This window comes from Odocoileus virginianus, chromosome 30 (assembly GCF_023699985.2).
Source record: "Odocoileus virginianus isolate 20LAN1187 ecotype Illinois chromosome 30, Ovbor_1.2, whole genome shotgun sequence".
Lineage (NCBI taxonomy): Eukaryota > Metazoa > Chordata > Mammalia > Artiodactyla > Cervidae > Odocoileus > Odocoileus virginianus.
The window spans coordinates 42255028-42272749 of record NC_069703.1 but is presented as its reverse complement, the minus strand read 5'-3'; the positions used below and the strand labels follow the sequence as shown (position 1 = coordinate 42272749).

Sequence of the window (17722 nt, the reverse complement as noted above, 5' to 3'; positions counted from 1 at the left end):
CTAGAGCACAGTCTCAGTAATTGTGGTACATGGACTCTCTATTTGTGGCCTGCTGGCTTAGTTGCCCTACAGCATGTGGGATCTTAGTTCCTGGACCAGGGATCAAATCTGCATTGGAAGGCAGATTCTTTACCAGTGGACCACTAGGGAAGTGCCAGGTGTTTTTAAATACAGCTGCAGCTTTTAATGTTGGCAATGAATTAAAACATAAAATGTACTCAAGCCCACCAAAACCCTCCTTTTGAGTTGTATCAACTTTTTGGCTGCTAGTCTAATTGCTACATTAGGAATTGATGTAAACCAAAGTGAGTAGTTTGTGAACTACTTTGGGCTCAGTGGGCTGTGAAGTAGTGATGAAATGATGTGAAAATCTTATAGAAACTCTAGAAAATGCAAACTAAACCATAGTGAGACAGAACTCGCATCAGTGGTTGCTGAACTTTAGGCAGAGATTCCCAAGGGGCATGTGGTGGTAGGTATGTTCACTATCTTGATTGTGGTGATGGTTTCATGGATGTAGATTTATCAACACTTAACAAATTGTTCATTTTAAATATGTGCCATTTACTGTGTCAGTTATATTTCAATAAAGCTGATTTCAAAAATACTTTGTAGCAGAAGCAGGCTGTTACAATTCTTAATTCCACTTGTTAGGCCACAAATTGAAACATCTTCACTTCATTGACTTCCAAGAAATCCAGTCTAGGATCACTCCAAAGAACACGGTTTAGAACTTTGCAACAGGTTTTTATTTTTGCTTTATATCTATTACAGTGTTTGAAACCTAAAGAAATACATTTTCTCTTCAAATTTGGATGTGTATATAAATATCATTTGTCTGGACTCAGCACACTCAATGCCATGGTTTCTTGGCCTATATCTGCTCTGAAATCATCAAGCTTTGTCTGTCTACCCAGGGGCCCTGAGAACATGGAAAACAATAGCTAGAGTTTATAGTTCTTAAAAGCAAAATAAATTTGGAGAGATAAACCAGTGAGGAAACAGGTTTGATTCACCTTCCAAGGGTTTGTAGCTGCGAACCCAAGATGTTTTTGAGGGACATCTGCTCTGTCCTGGGTAACTGGGACCTCACACATTATCTGCTTCCTTAGTGGTCCAACCAAAGGCAATTCCCACAAAAACTGGCCAAAAGAGCCAATACCCAACTCCAGGGCTTGAGGATTCTCACCATGGCAGTTTTCTCTTCCCAAACCCAGAGGCTGAACATCTGACCTAGGTAGGGATGCAGGGCTTGAGTTTAGCAGAGGGGTTCAGGTATGTCTAATGTGCACAGCGGCAGTCAGGCTGGCCCAGAAGTAGTCAGGTGGGCCCAAACCCACTGGAGGCCTTATGACACACTACACAGACCTTCTTCCTGGGGTGTTCGAGGTCCAGAATCTAATGGTGGTGCTTCTAACTCTCAGCCAGGTTTGCTTCTGAACATAGCCCAGGCCTGATGCAAAATGCCCTCTCAGAGGAAAACTAACAGCTTTCATTTACAGACTTATTTGGTTTGTACTGACCTGAAAATTTTTCCCTTACCATGGTCTTCATCTGGGGGTGGGGCTAGGGAACAGTCAATGGGATGACCGAATCCTTTATGAAGGCCTTGGCCAAAGAACAGCTATTGCCTACCACATGGATCCCTGCAGGGCCCAATTCTCAGCTTGCTGGCTTAACAAAAAAATAAAAAAGTTAAGACAGAAAAAATACTGGACAAGATTGGTCTAAAACGTGCAGTCCTAAAACAGGTGTGGAAGAAACCTACTCTGAGCAGTTTCTCAAGTCTCACATGTACTTATTTCTAGGACAGTCCTACCTGGAAGATGTTGCTAGCCTTTCCTATGGCTGTGAGCCTTTCCGATGGTTCGTGCCCTGAGCCTTGCACCCCTCCCCAGCCTGCCAAGGAGGCCCCAAGCCAGCACCCTGTAGGTCCCTGCAGTGCCTGCAGAATCTGGCTCCCTGCCTTCAACTGAGAATCCAGAACCGAAGCCCAAATGATGTATCTACTGAGGAATATTCAAGATGATGGACACCAAACTGAGTGAGTCTTGGGGAGGAGAGACATGGCCTGAACAAATGAGCTGAGAGGCCTTCAAAGAGGGGGGTGTGTGGGAGGAGGAAGTATTGATAGGCATTCATCTCCTTCCCTTCTATTTTGCTAGAAATAGGTAAGTCTATTGTAGAGTGTAGGGGGAAGGCAGGCAGACATGAGAAAATGGAAGTCCAGTTTATTCTGCTAGAGTTTTCAGATTAAACTGGTCTGGCTTGAGGGAAATGGAAGGTCAGTGCCCGAGAGCCTTCTTTTGCTCTTCCCTGACTAAGCATGGTAGCAGCTATCATCTGTGTAGTTCAGCTTTAAAAAACAGGGCTGTTGGAAAGTCTTCCAAGGGAAAAGAGAATGGAAGTAGATCTAGGGGTTCTAGGTAAAGGGGAACACAAAGGGTCCCTGAAAGCTGAAGTCTTCTACATCTGTTCCGTGGAAGGGTTCTTTGTACCCACTGCCGGAAGTAACCAGGCTGGCCAGGTGAGGATGGAACCTGTGTGGTTCTAACAAGGTTGCAGCCAATACCAAGGCCAGCCAGTCACTGGGGATAGCTCAGTCTTCTAAGACCAGAGGTCCTGTTAATACTAGTGAAGATGGGTGGGTGTGGGATGTCCAGAAGGGTTGGCAAAAACGAACAGCTGTTCAAAACAGTACTTGAACACTTTAGCTAAGAAAACGGTTCCTTGTCCCCTTAATCCACACCTGAACATCACCAACCCACCAGAGATCTTAAAATGCAAATAACCATGTGCCAAAACATTAACCTTTCAAATACACGTCTTCTCAGGCTATTCCCTACAGCAGGCTGGGAAGCCCCTCCATCCCTGTAACATCCATTCAGAAATCTGTCAGAAAGCTCTGCCTTCACCTGGGCCAGGGTCTGCAGTCCAGATGGGGGCTGTCCACGAAGAGCAGCTGTCAAGCCTGGGCTATAAAGAAACAATATTTTGCTTCCCAAGATGAACAAAGGAGAGGGGGACACAAAAGATGATGTTACTGTCTCTGGGGGCTGGAAGAACTTCACCTGTTAACTGAAAGGGGGGTCAGAGGAATATAATGGGAAAACATAGTCTGAGGAAGACACTAAACAAAGGAAAGCTCCTAGAGGCCATGTTTATATGATGAGAAATATGTCCTCCTGTGCCCTGGGAGACACTTCAGCCTTTGGAGTCCTTGGAGAAAGCAGCCTTCAAGCAGTAACTGATAATCAGAAGAGTCTTCTATTTAGTACATAGCCAAGATCTGAAGCAAAAGCAGGAACAGTTGGGGAAAGCAGGATGTGTACGTCTCACACAGACGTGTAAGAATTTGGCCCCAATGTCAGGGACTTAACTATTGCTAGAGATACAAGAAGTAGTTCTTACTCAAATGCTCTGGCTGTTGGACAAGGTCAAGGGGTGGGGGGTGACTTTCTTTTGAAATGTAGGAGTAATGGAGTCAGCAGGCCAAGTGAAAAGGGTCCTGCCCCTTGCCTACCAGGGAGAGTGGGGCTTGGTAATTATCATGCCCAAACTGAAAGTAGCATCTGACTCACTCAGGTGGTATGGCACTGGTATCACTTTTCAGTGATAACCACTAATCAACAACCATTTTTCTCAGAAAATGCCTCTGGAGTTGGATCTCAATACTTGAAAAAGAGGACAGATTCAAAACCAATGGGCAAAAGGACCTGAACCTTTTATCTGTAAGCAGAGTGACACGGATTTCACCTGAGCCAGAGGTGGGATATGCAGGAATGGGAGCAAGAATGGCATTGTTTCTGGGGAAGGGAAAATATAGCTTGGACCAGGGCATCTCTAACTGATCTCTGTGGGGAAGCAGCGACAGGGCAGAGTGTGCCTTCAGCTCCACCGCTGGTCTACACTTAGCCAACAACTTCCTCCACTCACCCCATCAGCTGGGCTTTACTTCATTACTATATAATCCATTGACACATACAGGCAAGCCAGTGAGGCACTGCAGTAGCTCTACTCAAAGGGAAAAGGCAAGGCATTGGGATTCTAAGTGTCACAGGAAGGGCAATATCCAAACCATGTACAGGGTTCCCAATCCAGGAAGCTATCAGTCTCTCAAAAAAGTCCTGAGGCTGCTGTATTTCTGTAGTAAGAGAGGCAGCCACCTGTGATAACTTACATGGACAAGGGCATTTGAGACTGAATCTGAGGAGGCAGACGGCTGTCTTGGTTTCCTGATACGAGCAGGATGTTCAGCAGTAAGGACTAGAGTGGTAGACTTCACCAGGCCCTGGAGCCCTTGCTCCCTTTAGCTACTGGGACAATCAGACCAGGCTGACCTGCGATATAAAGGCTCCAGAGCTAAGGGTTTGTCCAGGTGGTGGTCCGGAACCCAAGCAGAGAGACGGATCAAGGTCAGGCTTCCTGAGCAAAAGAGCTTCCATATCTCTTTTTGGTCTTCCTCACAGTATCCTACTTACAGAAGTTACAGAGACAGTTCTTCCTCTTGAAACCAATTAAGATTGACCTACCTAATATATAGCATATAAAAAAATACATAACTTTTTGACATTCTCTCCTTTGGAAGTAAAATATACATGATCCATCTATGGAAGAGGAAGAAGGAGGAGAAGAAAGACCAAAGGCAAGGATCCCCTGGCTATCCCAATACATGACAGTCTCACTCCAACCTCCTCTGAAACTTATGGGTCACCGGAGCAAGGACTTTCTCCTCAGGAGAAAGCAAGGACCACAGCCCTCTGTCGCGTGCTTAGGAGAAAATACAGCTACCTCAGAGGTTCATTTCAACTCTGAGGGGAATTTTCAAGTAAACAAATGAAGTCAGGTCGCACCACTGGAAGGTGGGTAGGAAACATGGGATCAGTAGCGACACATGGGAAGCCCTGTCTGAAGGCCTGTGTTCCTCCTCGCTCACTCCCACTGGTGTACATGCCCCAGGAGAGTGAAGGGAATCTCCCAAACTAAAGAGGTCTGGGCAAGGGGTTAGAGGGAGGGAGGGGCCTTTTGTCTCATGGTAACCTCCCCCTGTCTCTAGTCCCAGACAATGCTGGCAGCTGGGTTTCCTAATACCAGGAACTCATGGCTCTGGGAAAGAGCAATCTTAATACAAGAAAAAATGTGCAAAAGAAAAAATTAAATAACTCAATCCAAGCATACAAGATTAATATTCTGTCAGAGCAAGAACACTTTGTTTTGGATTTCTCCCCTCCCTTCCCACCCCCCCACCTCTGGAATATTCCATCTGCTCAAGTACCCAAGATAAGAGTTACACAGATCAGGGCAGAGGACTGGGAAGGATGAAGGAAGATAATAGGGAAGGAAGTCACCACTAAAGAAGAAAAAAATAAAAATAAAAAGGTGCAAAATTGGTTACCTCAGTCCTCCTTTGTCTACCCCTGGGCTCCTGGGTTAAAGACATATGTGCAGCCAAAATATAGTGTAAGGAAGAAAAACCCAACACGTCCCCTTCTTGTCACAAAACCCAAACGTGAGCCTCAGATGGTTCTGTCTGTCCAGAGGGTGCTCCCTCCAGGGAAGGGGTCGGAGCAGGTCAAGAGCACAGTTTCCAGGGCAGCAGAGGTGTGTGGTGGCTGATGGTGGGGGGGCTGGTTTCCCGCCCACCAGAGGGCTGCTTTTCCGCTGGTTGGTGGTGCTTCCCATCCCCTCCCCTCCCTGGAGGCAGACATTATAGCTGGAAGCCCTCCATGGGGGCCTCAGGCTGCTGGAAGATGAACTGCTGTTGCGTCTCATCCACTTGGGGAGCCAGGCTGCTATCATCATCTTCTACGCCAAAGTAGTGCTCAATGAGGTCGAAGGCCTTCTGGTAGATCTCCTGGTTCTCATGGCTCTGGAGGAACTCAATTTTATCCAAGCCTATGGTGGCAAGAAGGAAGCAGGGAGAAGAATGAACTTGGAGTGTTTTACTTTGGGTCCATAAAACATGAATGTATTTTTCCTTCCCTGAGGTATATTAGCATTTATAAACATAAGTAATATGATCAGGTCTTTCTTTGATCTGAAAGAGGAGAGCTGCGATCTTTACTTAAAATTACATAACCCCAAAGGAAAACAACTAAAATGTCAGTTATTAATCGGTGGTTTAACCTGGACAAATTGTTAACCATTTCGAATCTCTTGGAGATGAGCAGTGAGTCAATCCAGTACCCCTAACAGAACTTGCCAAGGAAACCATAAACAAAACAAAAAGATAACCTGTAGAATGGAAGAAAATATTTGCAATTGATACAACTGACAAGGGCTTAATTTCTAAAACATATTAACAGCTCACATAGCTCAATAAGAACAACAAAAAACCCAACCCAATCAAAAAATGAGCAGAAGACTTAGAGAGATATTTCTCCAAAGACATATAGGTGGCCAAGAGGCACATGAATAAGATGCTCAACATCAATAATTATTAGGGAAATGGAAATCAAAACTATAATGAGGGTATCACTTCACACCAGTCAGAATGGCCATCATCAAAAAGCCTACAAGGGAATTCCCTGGAAGTCCAATGGTTAGGACCAAGCGGTTTCACTACCAGGGCCTTGAGTTCAGTCCCTGGTCAGGGAACTAAAATCCCGCAAGCCAAAAGGTATGACAAATAAAAAACCAAAAACAAACCAAAAGTCTACAAATAATAAATGCTGGAGAGGGTGTGGAGAAAAGGGAACCCTCCTGTATTGTTGGTGGGAATGTAAACTGGTGTAGCCACTATGGAGGTTCCTTGAAAAACTAGACCTACCATATGATTCAGTGATCCCACTCCTGGGCATGTATCTGAAGAAAACTACTTTGAAAAGATATATATACACCCCAATGTTCATAGCAGCACTATTTACTATAGCCAAGACATGGAAGCAGCCCAACTGTCCATCAACAGATGAATGGGTCAAGAAGACGTGGTGTACATTTACAATGGGAAATTACTCAGCCATAAGTAAGAATAAAATAATGCCATTTGCAGCAACATGGATGGACCCAGACATAATCATACTAAGTAAAGTAAATCAGACAAAGACAATTATCATATGATATCACATATGGGAAATCTTAAAAAAAAAACCGATAGAAACGAACTTATTTATACAACAAAAAGAGACTCACAGACATAGAACATAAACTTATGGCTAACAAAGGGGGAAAGGTGAAGAGGGATAATTATGAGTGTGGGATTAGCAGATACAAACTGTGTGTGTGTGTGTGTGTGTGTGTGTGTGTGTGTATGCGCGCGCGCGCGTGTGTGCGCGAGTGTGAACTGGCTCAGTTGCATCCCACTCTTTAACATACTCCTCTGTCCATAGAATTTTCCAGGCAAGAATACTGGAGTGGGTTGCCATTTCCTTCTCCAGGGCCTCTTTATGATCCAGGGATCAAACCCGCATCTCTTGTGTTGGCAGGAGGATTCTTTACCACTGTGCCACCTGGGAAGCCTTAGACACAAACTACTATTAACAAAATAGATGAACAACAAGGACCTGCTGCACAGCACAGAGAACTTACCTAATATCTTGTAATAACCATGTTTATAATGGAAAAACAAAAGAAAGGAACTTGCTAGAAACTCAGCTGAAAACATGTCTTCCAGCTCCTTATCCTATTATCAATTCTGGAGCTTTATTTTTGTATCTGTATCATAACCTACTTACCGGGTACAGCCTATCAGAAAGAGAACAGATCTCTTGCTCCTCAGAAGAAATGGAACTTGTGGGACAAAACTTTGCATTCAATGGTGACCACAAACTCTCACATACATATACCACTTCGAGGTTCTGAACTAGAACTTAGGTTCCGAAGTCTACTCAGGGCAGACATGAGTTTGAGGGGAGGGCACATACCATAGGCCTCCTCGATGAGGCCACAGTAGGGATTGACCCCAGAGCCACTGCGCTTGCCCTCTTGCTCTCCAAGCCGAAGGATGTTCTCCAGTCCATTGAGGGCCACCTGCACGATCTTTGAATCCATCACAGTCAGCAAGTCGCACAGGGGTTTGATGCAGCCCAGGGAGACCAGGTACCTGAAGGGCAGAGACCAGGTAAGTTCAAGAGAAGAAAAGGGAGGTGCCAGACTGGTGCTCTGGGGCCCCTGGGTCTCCTTCACACACATCAATGCTCTCAGCAATTCACTCTGCCTGAGCCCTCATAAACACACAGGCTTTATCTCAGTCTCTTCACCCCCTCAATACTACTGGTTTAGTTCATTTCCATGTAGAAGGCTGCCACAGATTCCTCCTCCTGGTCTCTAATGTGTCCCTAGAGCAGTACTATCTACTCTGAAACATCATTTCCCTGCTTAAAATTTTCACAGTCCAAGCTCTACTCTCCAGACAATCAGGCTCCTAAGCTTTTTTAGCTTCATCTCACATTATTCCCTTCCAAGAATACTACATTCCAGTCAAACATGTAAAGGTCTCTAGGTTTCTGATTTTTGTACTTTTACTTATGCTTTTTCCTGTCCAAAATGCCATTCACAACCCTGTATCCTCAAAAGCTTAATTAACTCAATGGCTATCCTTTTCTCCTAAGGTTTTATAATATGCTGAATATACTCCCCCTTCCTAAGCTACAAGCTGAAGGCAAGGCACTTCTCTAATTCCCACCACTCCAACTCAAGTTCATAATGGAAAACAGAATCAAAGAGCATCTTCACACAAAATAGCTTTCCTATTTACTTATTTCCTATTTACCTAAGTATCATTGTCAAAAATGATTTCCCAAGGAAACTGCTCTGAATGAGTCATCGCATGGTTCTCTTTCATTTGTATGAGTAATTGTGAATTATATAGATTTAAATTCTCTTGTGGGTAGAAAGAGGCAGAAGAGAGATGAATGTCTCTTAAGTGTCCATTCTTTAGGAGGGAAAAGAAGCTACACTCTATCAGCTTATCAGTTAAACCCTATGAACAGGGGCAGACCTATCCCAGCAAAGGCAATTTAGAGATCATATGTAACATAAGCTGAGAGGTAGAGTACACATATCACTCAATGCGAAGGACTGTGGTACCTGATTTGTTCAGGGGTTCCTCCTGATGTGGCATTGGTGATGGCCCAGGCTGCCTCTTTCCTTGTACGGAACTCTGCTTTCTGAAGGATTTCGATCAATACAGGGAAGATGTTTGCATCTATGACAGCCTGAGAAGAATTGGGGGTTCGGGGGTGGGATATGGGGGAAAAAAGTCACTTCAAGGAGAATAAACAAATCTAGAACACAAATCAGCTAAGATTTAGACACATTCCCCTTCCTCAAAGTTCTCCTTTGTCCTTCCCATATACGTAAGGTGGTGCAGAAGAACCTGGCTTCTGCTCCACGGAATCTTTGACCAATAGCATACATTGATCCCAATTTCAAAAGAGAAATTTTTTCGTCTAGAAGGCAATATCCCACAAAGTCTCATGATCCCAGGCCTTTCTACCACCGCTCCTCAACCTCCCAACTGCTTGTTCTACCTGTATCTGAGCCCTGTTGCCAGCAGTGATATTTGAAATGGTCCAACAAGCTTCCTTTCGGATTGACTCCTTGGAGCTGCTCAGGAGGTGGAGGAGGCAAGGGAGGGCTGAACAGTTAAGAATGACCTAGAACATCAAAAGTATAGGCAACAAAAGACAAGATAAACTGGACTTAATCAAAATTTAAAACTTTTGTGCACTGAAAGACATCTTTCAACAGAGTGAATTACACAAGTCACAGAATGGGATAAAGATATTCAAATCATGTATCTGATAAAGATGAATATCCAGAATTAAAATGGGCAGAGGATATAAATAAACATTTCTCCAAAGAAAACAGGCAGGGGGCCATAAAGCACATGAAAACACGCCAGACACCATTAATCATTAGGGAAATGCAAATCAAAACCTCAGTGAGATACAACTTCATACTTCTTAGGTTAGTTATTCTGTTTTTCTGGCTGAGCTGGGTCTTCACTGTGATGTGCAGGCTTAGTTGCCCCAAAGCATGTGGGATCTTAGTTCCCCAACCAGGGATCGAACCCGAGTCCCCTGCATTAGAAGGGGGGTTCTTAACCCTCAGACCCCAGGGAAGTCTCTAGGATAGCTATTCTTTTTTTTTTTTTTTTTAGGATAGCTATTCTTAAAAAATCCAGGCAATGTAATTGTTGGTAAAGATGTGGAGAAATTGGAACCTGGTACATATCTGGTGGGACTGTAAAATGGTATAGCCATTGTGCTAAACAGTATGGTGGTTTCTCAAAATTTTTAAACATAAAATTACCCCATGACCCAGTAATTCCACCTCTAGGTATATATCCCAAAGAACTGAAAACAGGGACTCAAACAGAGATTTGTATGCCAATATTCGATGCAACATTACTCACACTAGCCAAAAGGTGAAAGCAACCCAAATGTCTATCAACAGATGAATGAATAAACCAAATGTGGCACATGTGTACCAGGGAATATTATTCAGCTACCAAAAGGAATGAAGGTGTGAAATACTAAAATATGTTTGAAAATATGCTAGGTAAAATAAGTTGAAACAAAAGAACAAATATATATGGTTTGGCTTATGTGAGGTTTCTAGAGAAGTCAAACTCCCAAGAGACAGAAAGTAATGTGGTAGTTACCAGGGGATGAGGGGAGGGGGAAATGGGAAGTTATTTAAAGAGCACAGAGTTTCAGTTCCAAATGATGCAAAAGTTGTGGAGATGGATGGTCATGATGGTTAAATAACAATGTGAATGCACTTAATGGCACTGAACTATACTTAAAAACAGGATATTTTAAGTTATGAATACTTGTTTACAAGGCGTGATCACACACACATAATAAGAATGATCTAGAAAATAAGTGTGGGCTTGAGTGAGATTGCTCACCTCATTTTGATATTTGTTAAGAATCCCACAGAATTATGCAGACTACTGAAGATTCAAAGATTAACCAGCTCTCCAGCTGTGTCTAGAGAAACCTTGCATACTGCGCCCTCTATGGAGGCATTACTACCAGAGGACTAACATGAGGCTAAACCACGGGATCCTAGAAGTTTAGTTAGGAAGCAGGGGTGAGGGTCCATAGATTTTAGTGTTTCAAAGGTACCATAGCAGAAAAGCTGTTAACAATTACTTTACAATGTCCCAGGCAGTAAGTCAAGTATTTCCATTTAGTTTTTTGTTCAACAGCACCCAATGGATAATGACTTGCTTCCAATTTATATAAAAAATGAAGGCAACCAAATTGCCCATAAATCATACAGAAAGTGGCAGAGTTGGAATTTTTCCTTCAAGTCTATGCTTTCTCTCCTAGATCACACTGCCTCCCATCAGGACTAAAGTCTACGGAAGGAAAGGATTTTGCCCACAGACAGCTCTCCTCCTTCTCCTTACCTGGGTCTGGATGTCATCCCCGGTGACAATGTTACCCACAGCTCTCAGAGCAGGAGAAGCCACTTTGTTATCGTTGTGCCTACAGAGGAGGGTGATCTGGTCAGTAAAGGGCCAGCACCAAGCTTTCAGCTCTGCTGACCACCAAGGCCTGTAGCACTCATGGGTCCAGACTTTGCACAGGGCAGCAGACTGCCAACTGCAGTTCTCAGCTTGGAATCTGTACCCTTTCTAACTGGGATCACTCACATTAGGAGCTCGACCAATCTTCGGCAGACTCCAGAGTCTATGACTGCCTGGATCTTCTCATTGGGGCCATCAGATAGATAAGAGAGGGCCCAGCAAGCATCTGCCAGCAAGTCTGAGTCGCTGCTGAAGAGTAGGCGAGACAGCACGGGCAAACAAGGGGAGACCTATTGGAAGCAGAGAGAGAGGCATTCATAGGGGGACAAGGTTACATCAGCTCTACCACTGAGCCTAACAGTCCAAGCCCTCCTCTACTGAGTAAGTCTAAGACCCAGAGATTTCTACTACATTAAGCCATCAGGCCCACATTTTCACTTTACCACCCCGGCACAGTAGATCACCTACTTCACTGATGACTGCCTCTTTCAGCTTCCCATGGATTGAGACTCCAAGGGTTCCCCAAAGACTTGAAAACTCCCATGTCAAAATTCCTCCATATGAAGGAACCTGCTATTACTCAGGAACTGGTAAGAAGCTCTCTTACCTTTGCAAACTCTGGGGGTGGGTTCTTCCCTCGGCAGAGGTTTGACAGGGCCCAGACTGCGTTCCGGGTCATTGTCAGTCGTGTGGACTTGGTAAGGAGTCTGAAGGAGACAGAAAAGCCAGATCCTGAGCAATGATGCCTTTTGCATAGAGCTGTTGTCTGTGAACCCCAGGAGCATACCCAACCAGACCCCTACAACTCTAGCTGCCTCACTGTCTTTTCCTACCTGTAATTTAAGCGAGTTAGTTTGGTCCAGGAGGCCAACCTACATCTTCATAGGGGATTAGGACCATCTGTGGTTGGTAAGCCCATAGCGAATAAGGACAGAGAGCTGGACCTTGAATAAGCATGCTAAATGAAGTTTTAGTGTGAGGGCTTTAGCTGTGCAGTACGGACTGACTTTCTGTGACAGGCCCACAAAAGAGTTCTAATAGTAGCTCACGAGGTTGTGACTTCTGAAGAAAAACTCCTCCCTCTGCTTTGGTTTAGATGTAGCTCTACTTTAAGGGCATGGAGGAAGGGATGGGAGCATCCATATGACCCTGCATGGGGTCTTAGATCTGTGGTTTACAACAGAGCTCTCCAATGTACCTATGCATAAACCCATAGAAAATCAATGCATTTTGCAGAGAAAGTTAGGTTTTTCCAGATGGGCTACTCCTTCCTCTCTCCTCTGGCTCAGCAGTGAGCCAAGTATGACCAACAGGAGATTCTACAGTGCTGTGAAGCGAGAAGTACAGACACAGACCAGTGGCACAATCTTCTTACTCTCAAAAGATAACCTTTCACTCTGTCAATCAGAATGCACTTCTAGCATTTTTTTATTTACTCATCAACTTAAGGTAAACTGTCCCCCAAAGATCTGCTACATGGCTGCCCTACAGATGCCCCAGGTGCAGATGACAGTAATTACTCACGTTAACAAAGGATTGAGGATGGAACAGTTCAAGACGTAATCTCGGCAAACGGAGCTGTCTCCAGCTATGTTTCCCAGTGCCCAGACTGCCTAAAAAAGGGAGGGTGGAACTGTCACCCACAGAACCTACTGGCTTCTGTGTGTACTTTATACTCACAACTACAGAGTGACACACAGCAGTAACCTGGACGACCATCCCATCAAGGTTTGAAACACACCAAATAAGCTCAGGTACCCTCCTTGTTGACATCCTTATTGAGTACTTGCTCTATGAGGACTTTTCCTCTGAGAATTCCTGGGTTTTGGTGGGGGAAAGCAGGCTGCCACTGTATTGCAACCAGAGAAGCCAAACCAAAACCTCCTTATCTCCCATAAAAGGAGAAAACGATGGGAAACTTGCATTCTTGTAGCCTCATAGGACCAACCCTATATGTATTAATAGAGGAAAAATCCCCAGGACCACTCCACTTCTAATCAACCAGTAAAACTCCAGCAGAAGAAATGGAAGCAGGGTTTTTATGATCTGCAGATGTTAAGAAATGGGTACTGTGGTGTCTTTTTCCCAACACCACCTCTGACACGCAACATGTGGAGTTCTCTTCTACATCAGTTCTCTCTGGGCATGTCACCTTCCCAGTACAGTGAGTGTTCACCAACCCAGAAGTTCTTTTCAAGATTTTTTTATAACCCAATATTTACCCCCTCTAACATCCCTAGGGAGGTTGGGGAGGAGGGGTGGGAAGACTGGGTGTGGGGTGGGGCTGAAAGTTCCTATTCTCTAATCCCTAATTTGGTCTTTCTGATGACTAGCCCTCCCTTCCTGAAGCTATCTAGGGCCCCACCCTGAGTCATCTCATTAGCACACACTCAGGTGCTCTTTAGGGATGACAGAAAAAAATCACTAAGAAAATCCCAAGGTTTTTAGGAGCTCTTTGCTCTTAACTGGGGAAAAAGACAAAAATACATTTTTTATTACACCACTGACATCATCAAGAATTAAGTCAAATTTGGGTATTACCTGTTCCTGTACATCCTCAAAGTCCGAGTTAAGCAGCTCTATAAAAATGGGGACGGCCCCTGCTTCAATGACAATTTTGGTCTGCTGAGAGGTTCCAGAAGCAATGTTTGTTAGAGCCCAGGCAGCTTCAAACTGAAAGTGAGATTAAAGCCATGACTGAGAGGTCATTCCAGACAGAGCAGCCTTGCCTACCAGATGGCTCAGGACAGTTAAGTCTCCTGCCCCTGACTTGGAAAAAAACAACCACACAAGCTTTTCCCTCTTCTCCTTTAAATGAAAGGAAGAATTACTGGCAGTGACATAATAGGAAGACAGAGCTAGGCTTCCATGGTTCTAGGTCTAGTCCCGCACTATTACAGCCCCCTTGAGTCCATGGGCAAGCCACGCTTTATTTTTGTTTTTCCTAGAGGAAGAGAGGCTGAAAAAGTTAGGAGAAGGAGAAAGAATGAAAGAAGACTCATGAAGAGTAGTGAAACCTGGGAGCAACACCAAATCTTTACTATTCCCCCACCACCTCAGTTGTTGTTGGTGGTGAGTCACTTTTTTGCAACTTTTTTGCAACCCCATAGACTGAAGCCTGCCAGGATCCTCTGTCCATGGGATTTCCCAGGCAATAATACTGGAGTGGGTTGTGGTAAGCCATGTTTTATTTCTTGAACTTCACTTTATTCATTTCTGAAACCAGGATAAAAGTGAGACAGGTCTCTCAAGGATCCTTTCAGCCAAGTTTTAATAAGTTCTAGTAGAGTGGCTCATTACTCATTTGTGAGAAGAGAGACCCAGAGAAGCAAGGTGCTTCACTCCAGAATTAGAAATGGACTAGAACGTTTTATGTATGTATATGTATATATATATACATACATATATATATATTCTATATTACAACCTCTGAATAATGAATCTGTCATATTTTGCTACCTTTCCTTTGAGACTGTTTTAGGGAAGAATTTGTGGCTCTCTTACTTGAGGCCAAGCCCTCTGAGGTAACAGCATCTCCTTAAATGTTTCATCTTCAGAGATGTGTCTGCAGAAGCATGCCATAGCAATTTCTTGGCAAAAGGGTGTTCATCTGCCACCTCACCACCCCAGGCCTCACCTGTAATGTACAATTCTCATTTCTCTTCAGAAACTCCACAAACCGATCCACCACTCCTGGAGTGTTGATAACTTCGTCTATTGGAGGACTGGGCTCTGGGAGAGGGACAAAGGAAAGAGAGGAGAAGTCAGAAGGGCTGGCTGATGCATTCACTGGGATCAGTCCACCATCCTTCCTAAATACTCCTGACCATCCTTATAAACACTCCCAAGCTTCCTTCTGGTGAGGTAGTTTTAACAATAGCAGGTCATTTTTGAACTGTATCAAATAGCTGAGAATCAAAAGAGTAAAACCAATTCCAATTTAAGTATGCTCACTTTTGGCTTTCTAAATCTAAGCAAGTAAATAACCTTACTTACCTAAGTAAGCAAGAAGTCAGGGAGAGATGACCAAAGTAGGTCCAACACTAGTCTAAACACTTCCCTTCTAAGATCAGCATTCTTTTCTTGGGAGGAAGAAAAGTCCTCCCAAGGATAAAGGACAAAAGTCATTGGGAGAAAAGAGAATATTTTCCCCATCATACATCAAATTTTTACTGAGCAAAAAAATATGTTCCAGATGTGGTTCTGGGTACCAAGAATACAACAGTGAACAAAACCAAAAGTCTCTAGAGCTTATAGAGACTTATATCCATAGAGCTATCCATCCTAGTGAGAAGAAATACTGTCATGTTTGAAGGTAATAAGTGTAATAGGAAATAAAATAGGTAGGGCAAGGTAAGGAGATTAAAAATGCAGCAAGGGGTGGGGGAGCTGCAATTTTAGATAGGGTGTCAGGGTAGGCTTTGCTGGGAAAGGTAGGCTCTAACCACAGAAATGAAGCAGCCGTCACACAGATTGTTCTTCTTTGGTTGCTGAGTCGTGTCTGACTCTTTTGCAACCCCGTAGCCTGCCAGGCTCTTCTGTCTATGGGATTTTCCAGGCTAGAAGAATACTAGAGTGGGTTGCTATTTCCTTCTCCAGGGGATCTTCCCGACCCAGCGATCAAACCCGCTTCTCCTGCACTGGCAGATGGACTCTTTACCACTGAGCCACCAGGGAAGCCCTGTTACACAGATATCTGCAACTAAAGGGTATCAAGCAGAGGGAATAGCCCATGCAAAGGTAAGAATGTGCCTGGCTTGTCCAAGGATGCCACAGCCAGCAGGGCTAGAGCAGAATGAGTGAAGGATAGTAGTTGATGAGGTCAGTGAGAGGAAACGAAGCTAAGTCATGCAGGGCCTCTCTGGGGAAGTCTAGGCTTTGTACCTTTGGAGAGCAGTTTCCGGAATTTCTGTGTGGTTGCTAACTGCAGGTCAGGATCATCAGAAAAGAGCATCTCCACCATCTCTCTTGTGATCACACTCTCCTAGGACATAAAACAGGTTCATGATTTTGCAAACCAACACTAGAGCCATATATAAGCCCATAATCCTGTTTGGCATCCTGCTTTCTAAAGACTTGAGGGCGGGGCTTCCCTGGTGGTCCAGGGGTTGAGAATCTGCCTGTCAGTGCAGGAGACATGGGTTCAGTCCCTGGTCTGGGAAGATCCCACATGCAGAGGAGTAATTAAGCCCATACGCCACAACTACTGAGCTTGTGCTCCTAGAGCCCATACACTGTAACGAGAAGCTACTGCAATAAGAAGCTCTTGTACCCCAACCAGAGAGTAGCCGTCACTAGAGAAAAGTCTACGCGCAGCAATGAAGACCCAGCAAAAAAAAAAAAAAAAAAGACTTGAGGGCAAGAGGAAAGCACAATAGCAGGCTCAGATGTTTAATCCATAGCTGCTTCAAGCTGGAACATTTAGAAGTGATTCTTAACCTCTGAGGCAACTGAAAGCTCCTCTTAAATGTTTCCTCTGGTGTTTTCACCAGAGACAAATCCCTGTTGACTCCTTAAGATGACTGGGTATTAGGTTGGTGCAAAAGTGATTGCTGTTTTGCACTGTTGAACTTTGCCGCCTGATATTGGAATACATTCTTAAATAAATGTGGTTATGTTATACATCACTTTAATGTGCATTTATCACTTTGGTTTTTTGCTAATGACTTATTCAGTTCAGTTCAGTCGCTCAGTCGTGTCCGACTCTTTGCGACCCCATTGACCGCAGCAGGCCAGGCCTCCCTATCCATCATCAGCTCCCATTTTATTACTTGCTGTTTATTTTATATGTATTTTAGACTAGAGAAATGATGTTAGACAAAAAGCAAATTTGAGCAATTTTCCTATTCGAGTTCAAAATGGGTCGTAAAGTGGTGGAGATAACTTGCAACATCAACAACGCATTTGGCCCAGTAACTGCTAATGAATGTACAGTGCAGTGGGTTCAAGAAGTTTTGCACCCTGGTACCCACCAGGAGCGTCCACATCACCATCCCCTTCTCTCCTTTATTGCTGTTAATGACAACAAGATGACCTACTCTACTATTTGAAAACTATTTTTATGTAATTAATGTACGCTTTCTTGTTTATAAATGCCTGATTTTTTTTTTTTAAAGAAGATTTGCAAAGGAGACGAGAACCTTGAAGATAAGGAGCACAGTGGCCAGCCATCGGAAGTTGACAACACCAATTAAGAGGATCACTGAAACTTATCCTCTTAAATCCAACTACATGAGAAGT

At 44.0% G+C, this 17722-nt stretch overlaps 1 protein-coding gene across 4 annotated transcripts in view; it reads right to left on the bottom strand.

The window, feature by feature from the left end:
* Positions 1-726: 726 nt before the first annotated feature.
* Positions 727-17722, bottom strand: part of KPNA6 (karyopherin subunit alpha 6) — a 53712-nt gene continuing 36716 nt past the window's right edge. For 3 of the 4 annotated variants that reach the window (XM_020896126.2, XM_020896125.2, XM_020896127.2), the window contains 11 exons: positions 16367-16466; positions 15120-15214; positions 14024-14155; positions 13007-13095; positions 12090-12189; positions 11609-11772; positions 11363-11441; positions 9471-9596; positions 9028-9155; positions 7863-8041; positions 727-5895 (listed from right to left, as the gene is read on the bottom strand). In XM_020896126.2, coding sequence (XP_020751785.1) covers positions 5708-5895; positions 7863-8041; positions 9028-9155; positions 9471-9596; positions 11363-11441; positions 11609-11772; positions 12090-12189; positions 13007-13095; positions 14024-14155; positions 15120-15214; positions 16367-16466 — 1380 coding nt within the window. In that variant the 3' untranslated portion in view covers positions 727-5707. Of the gene's footprint in view, positions 5896-7862; positions 8042-9027; positions 9156-9470; positions 9597-11362; positions 11442-11604; positions 11773-12089; positions 12190-13006; positions 13096-14023; positions 14156-15119; positions 15215-16366; positions 16467-17722 lie in introns of those variants that run through there. The other variant, XM_070459084.1, reaches the window with a different exon arrangement.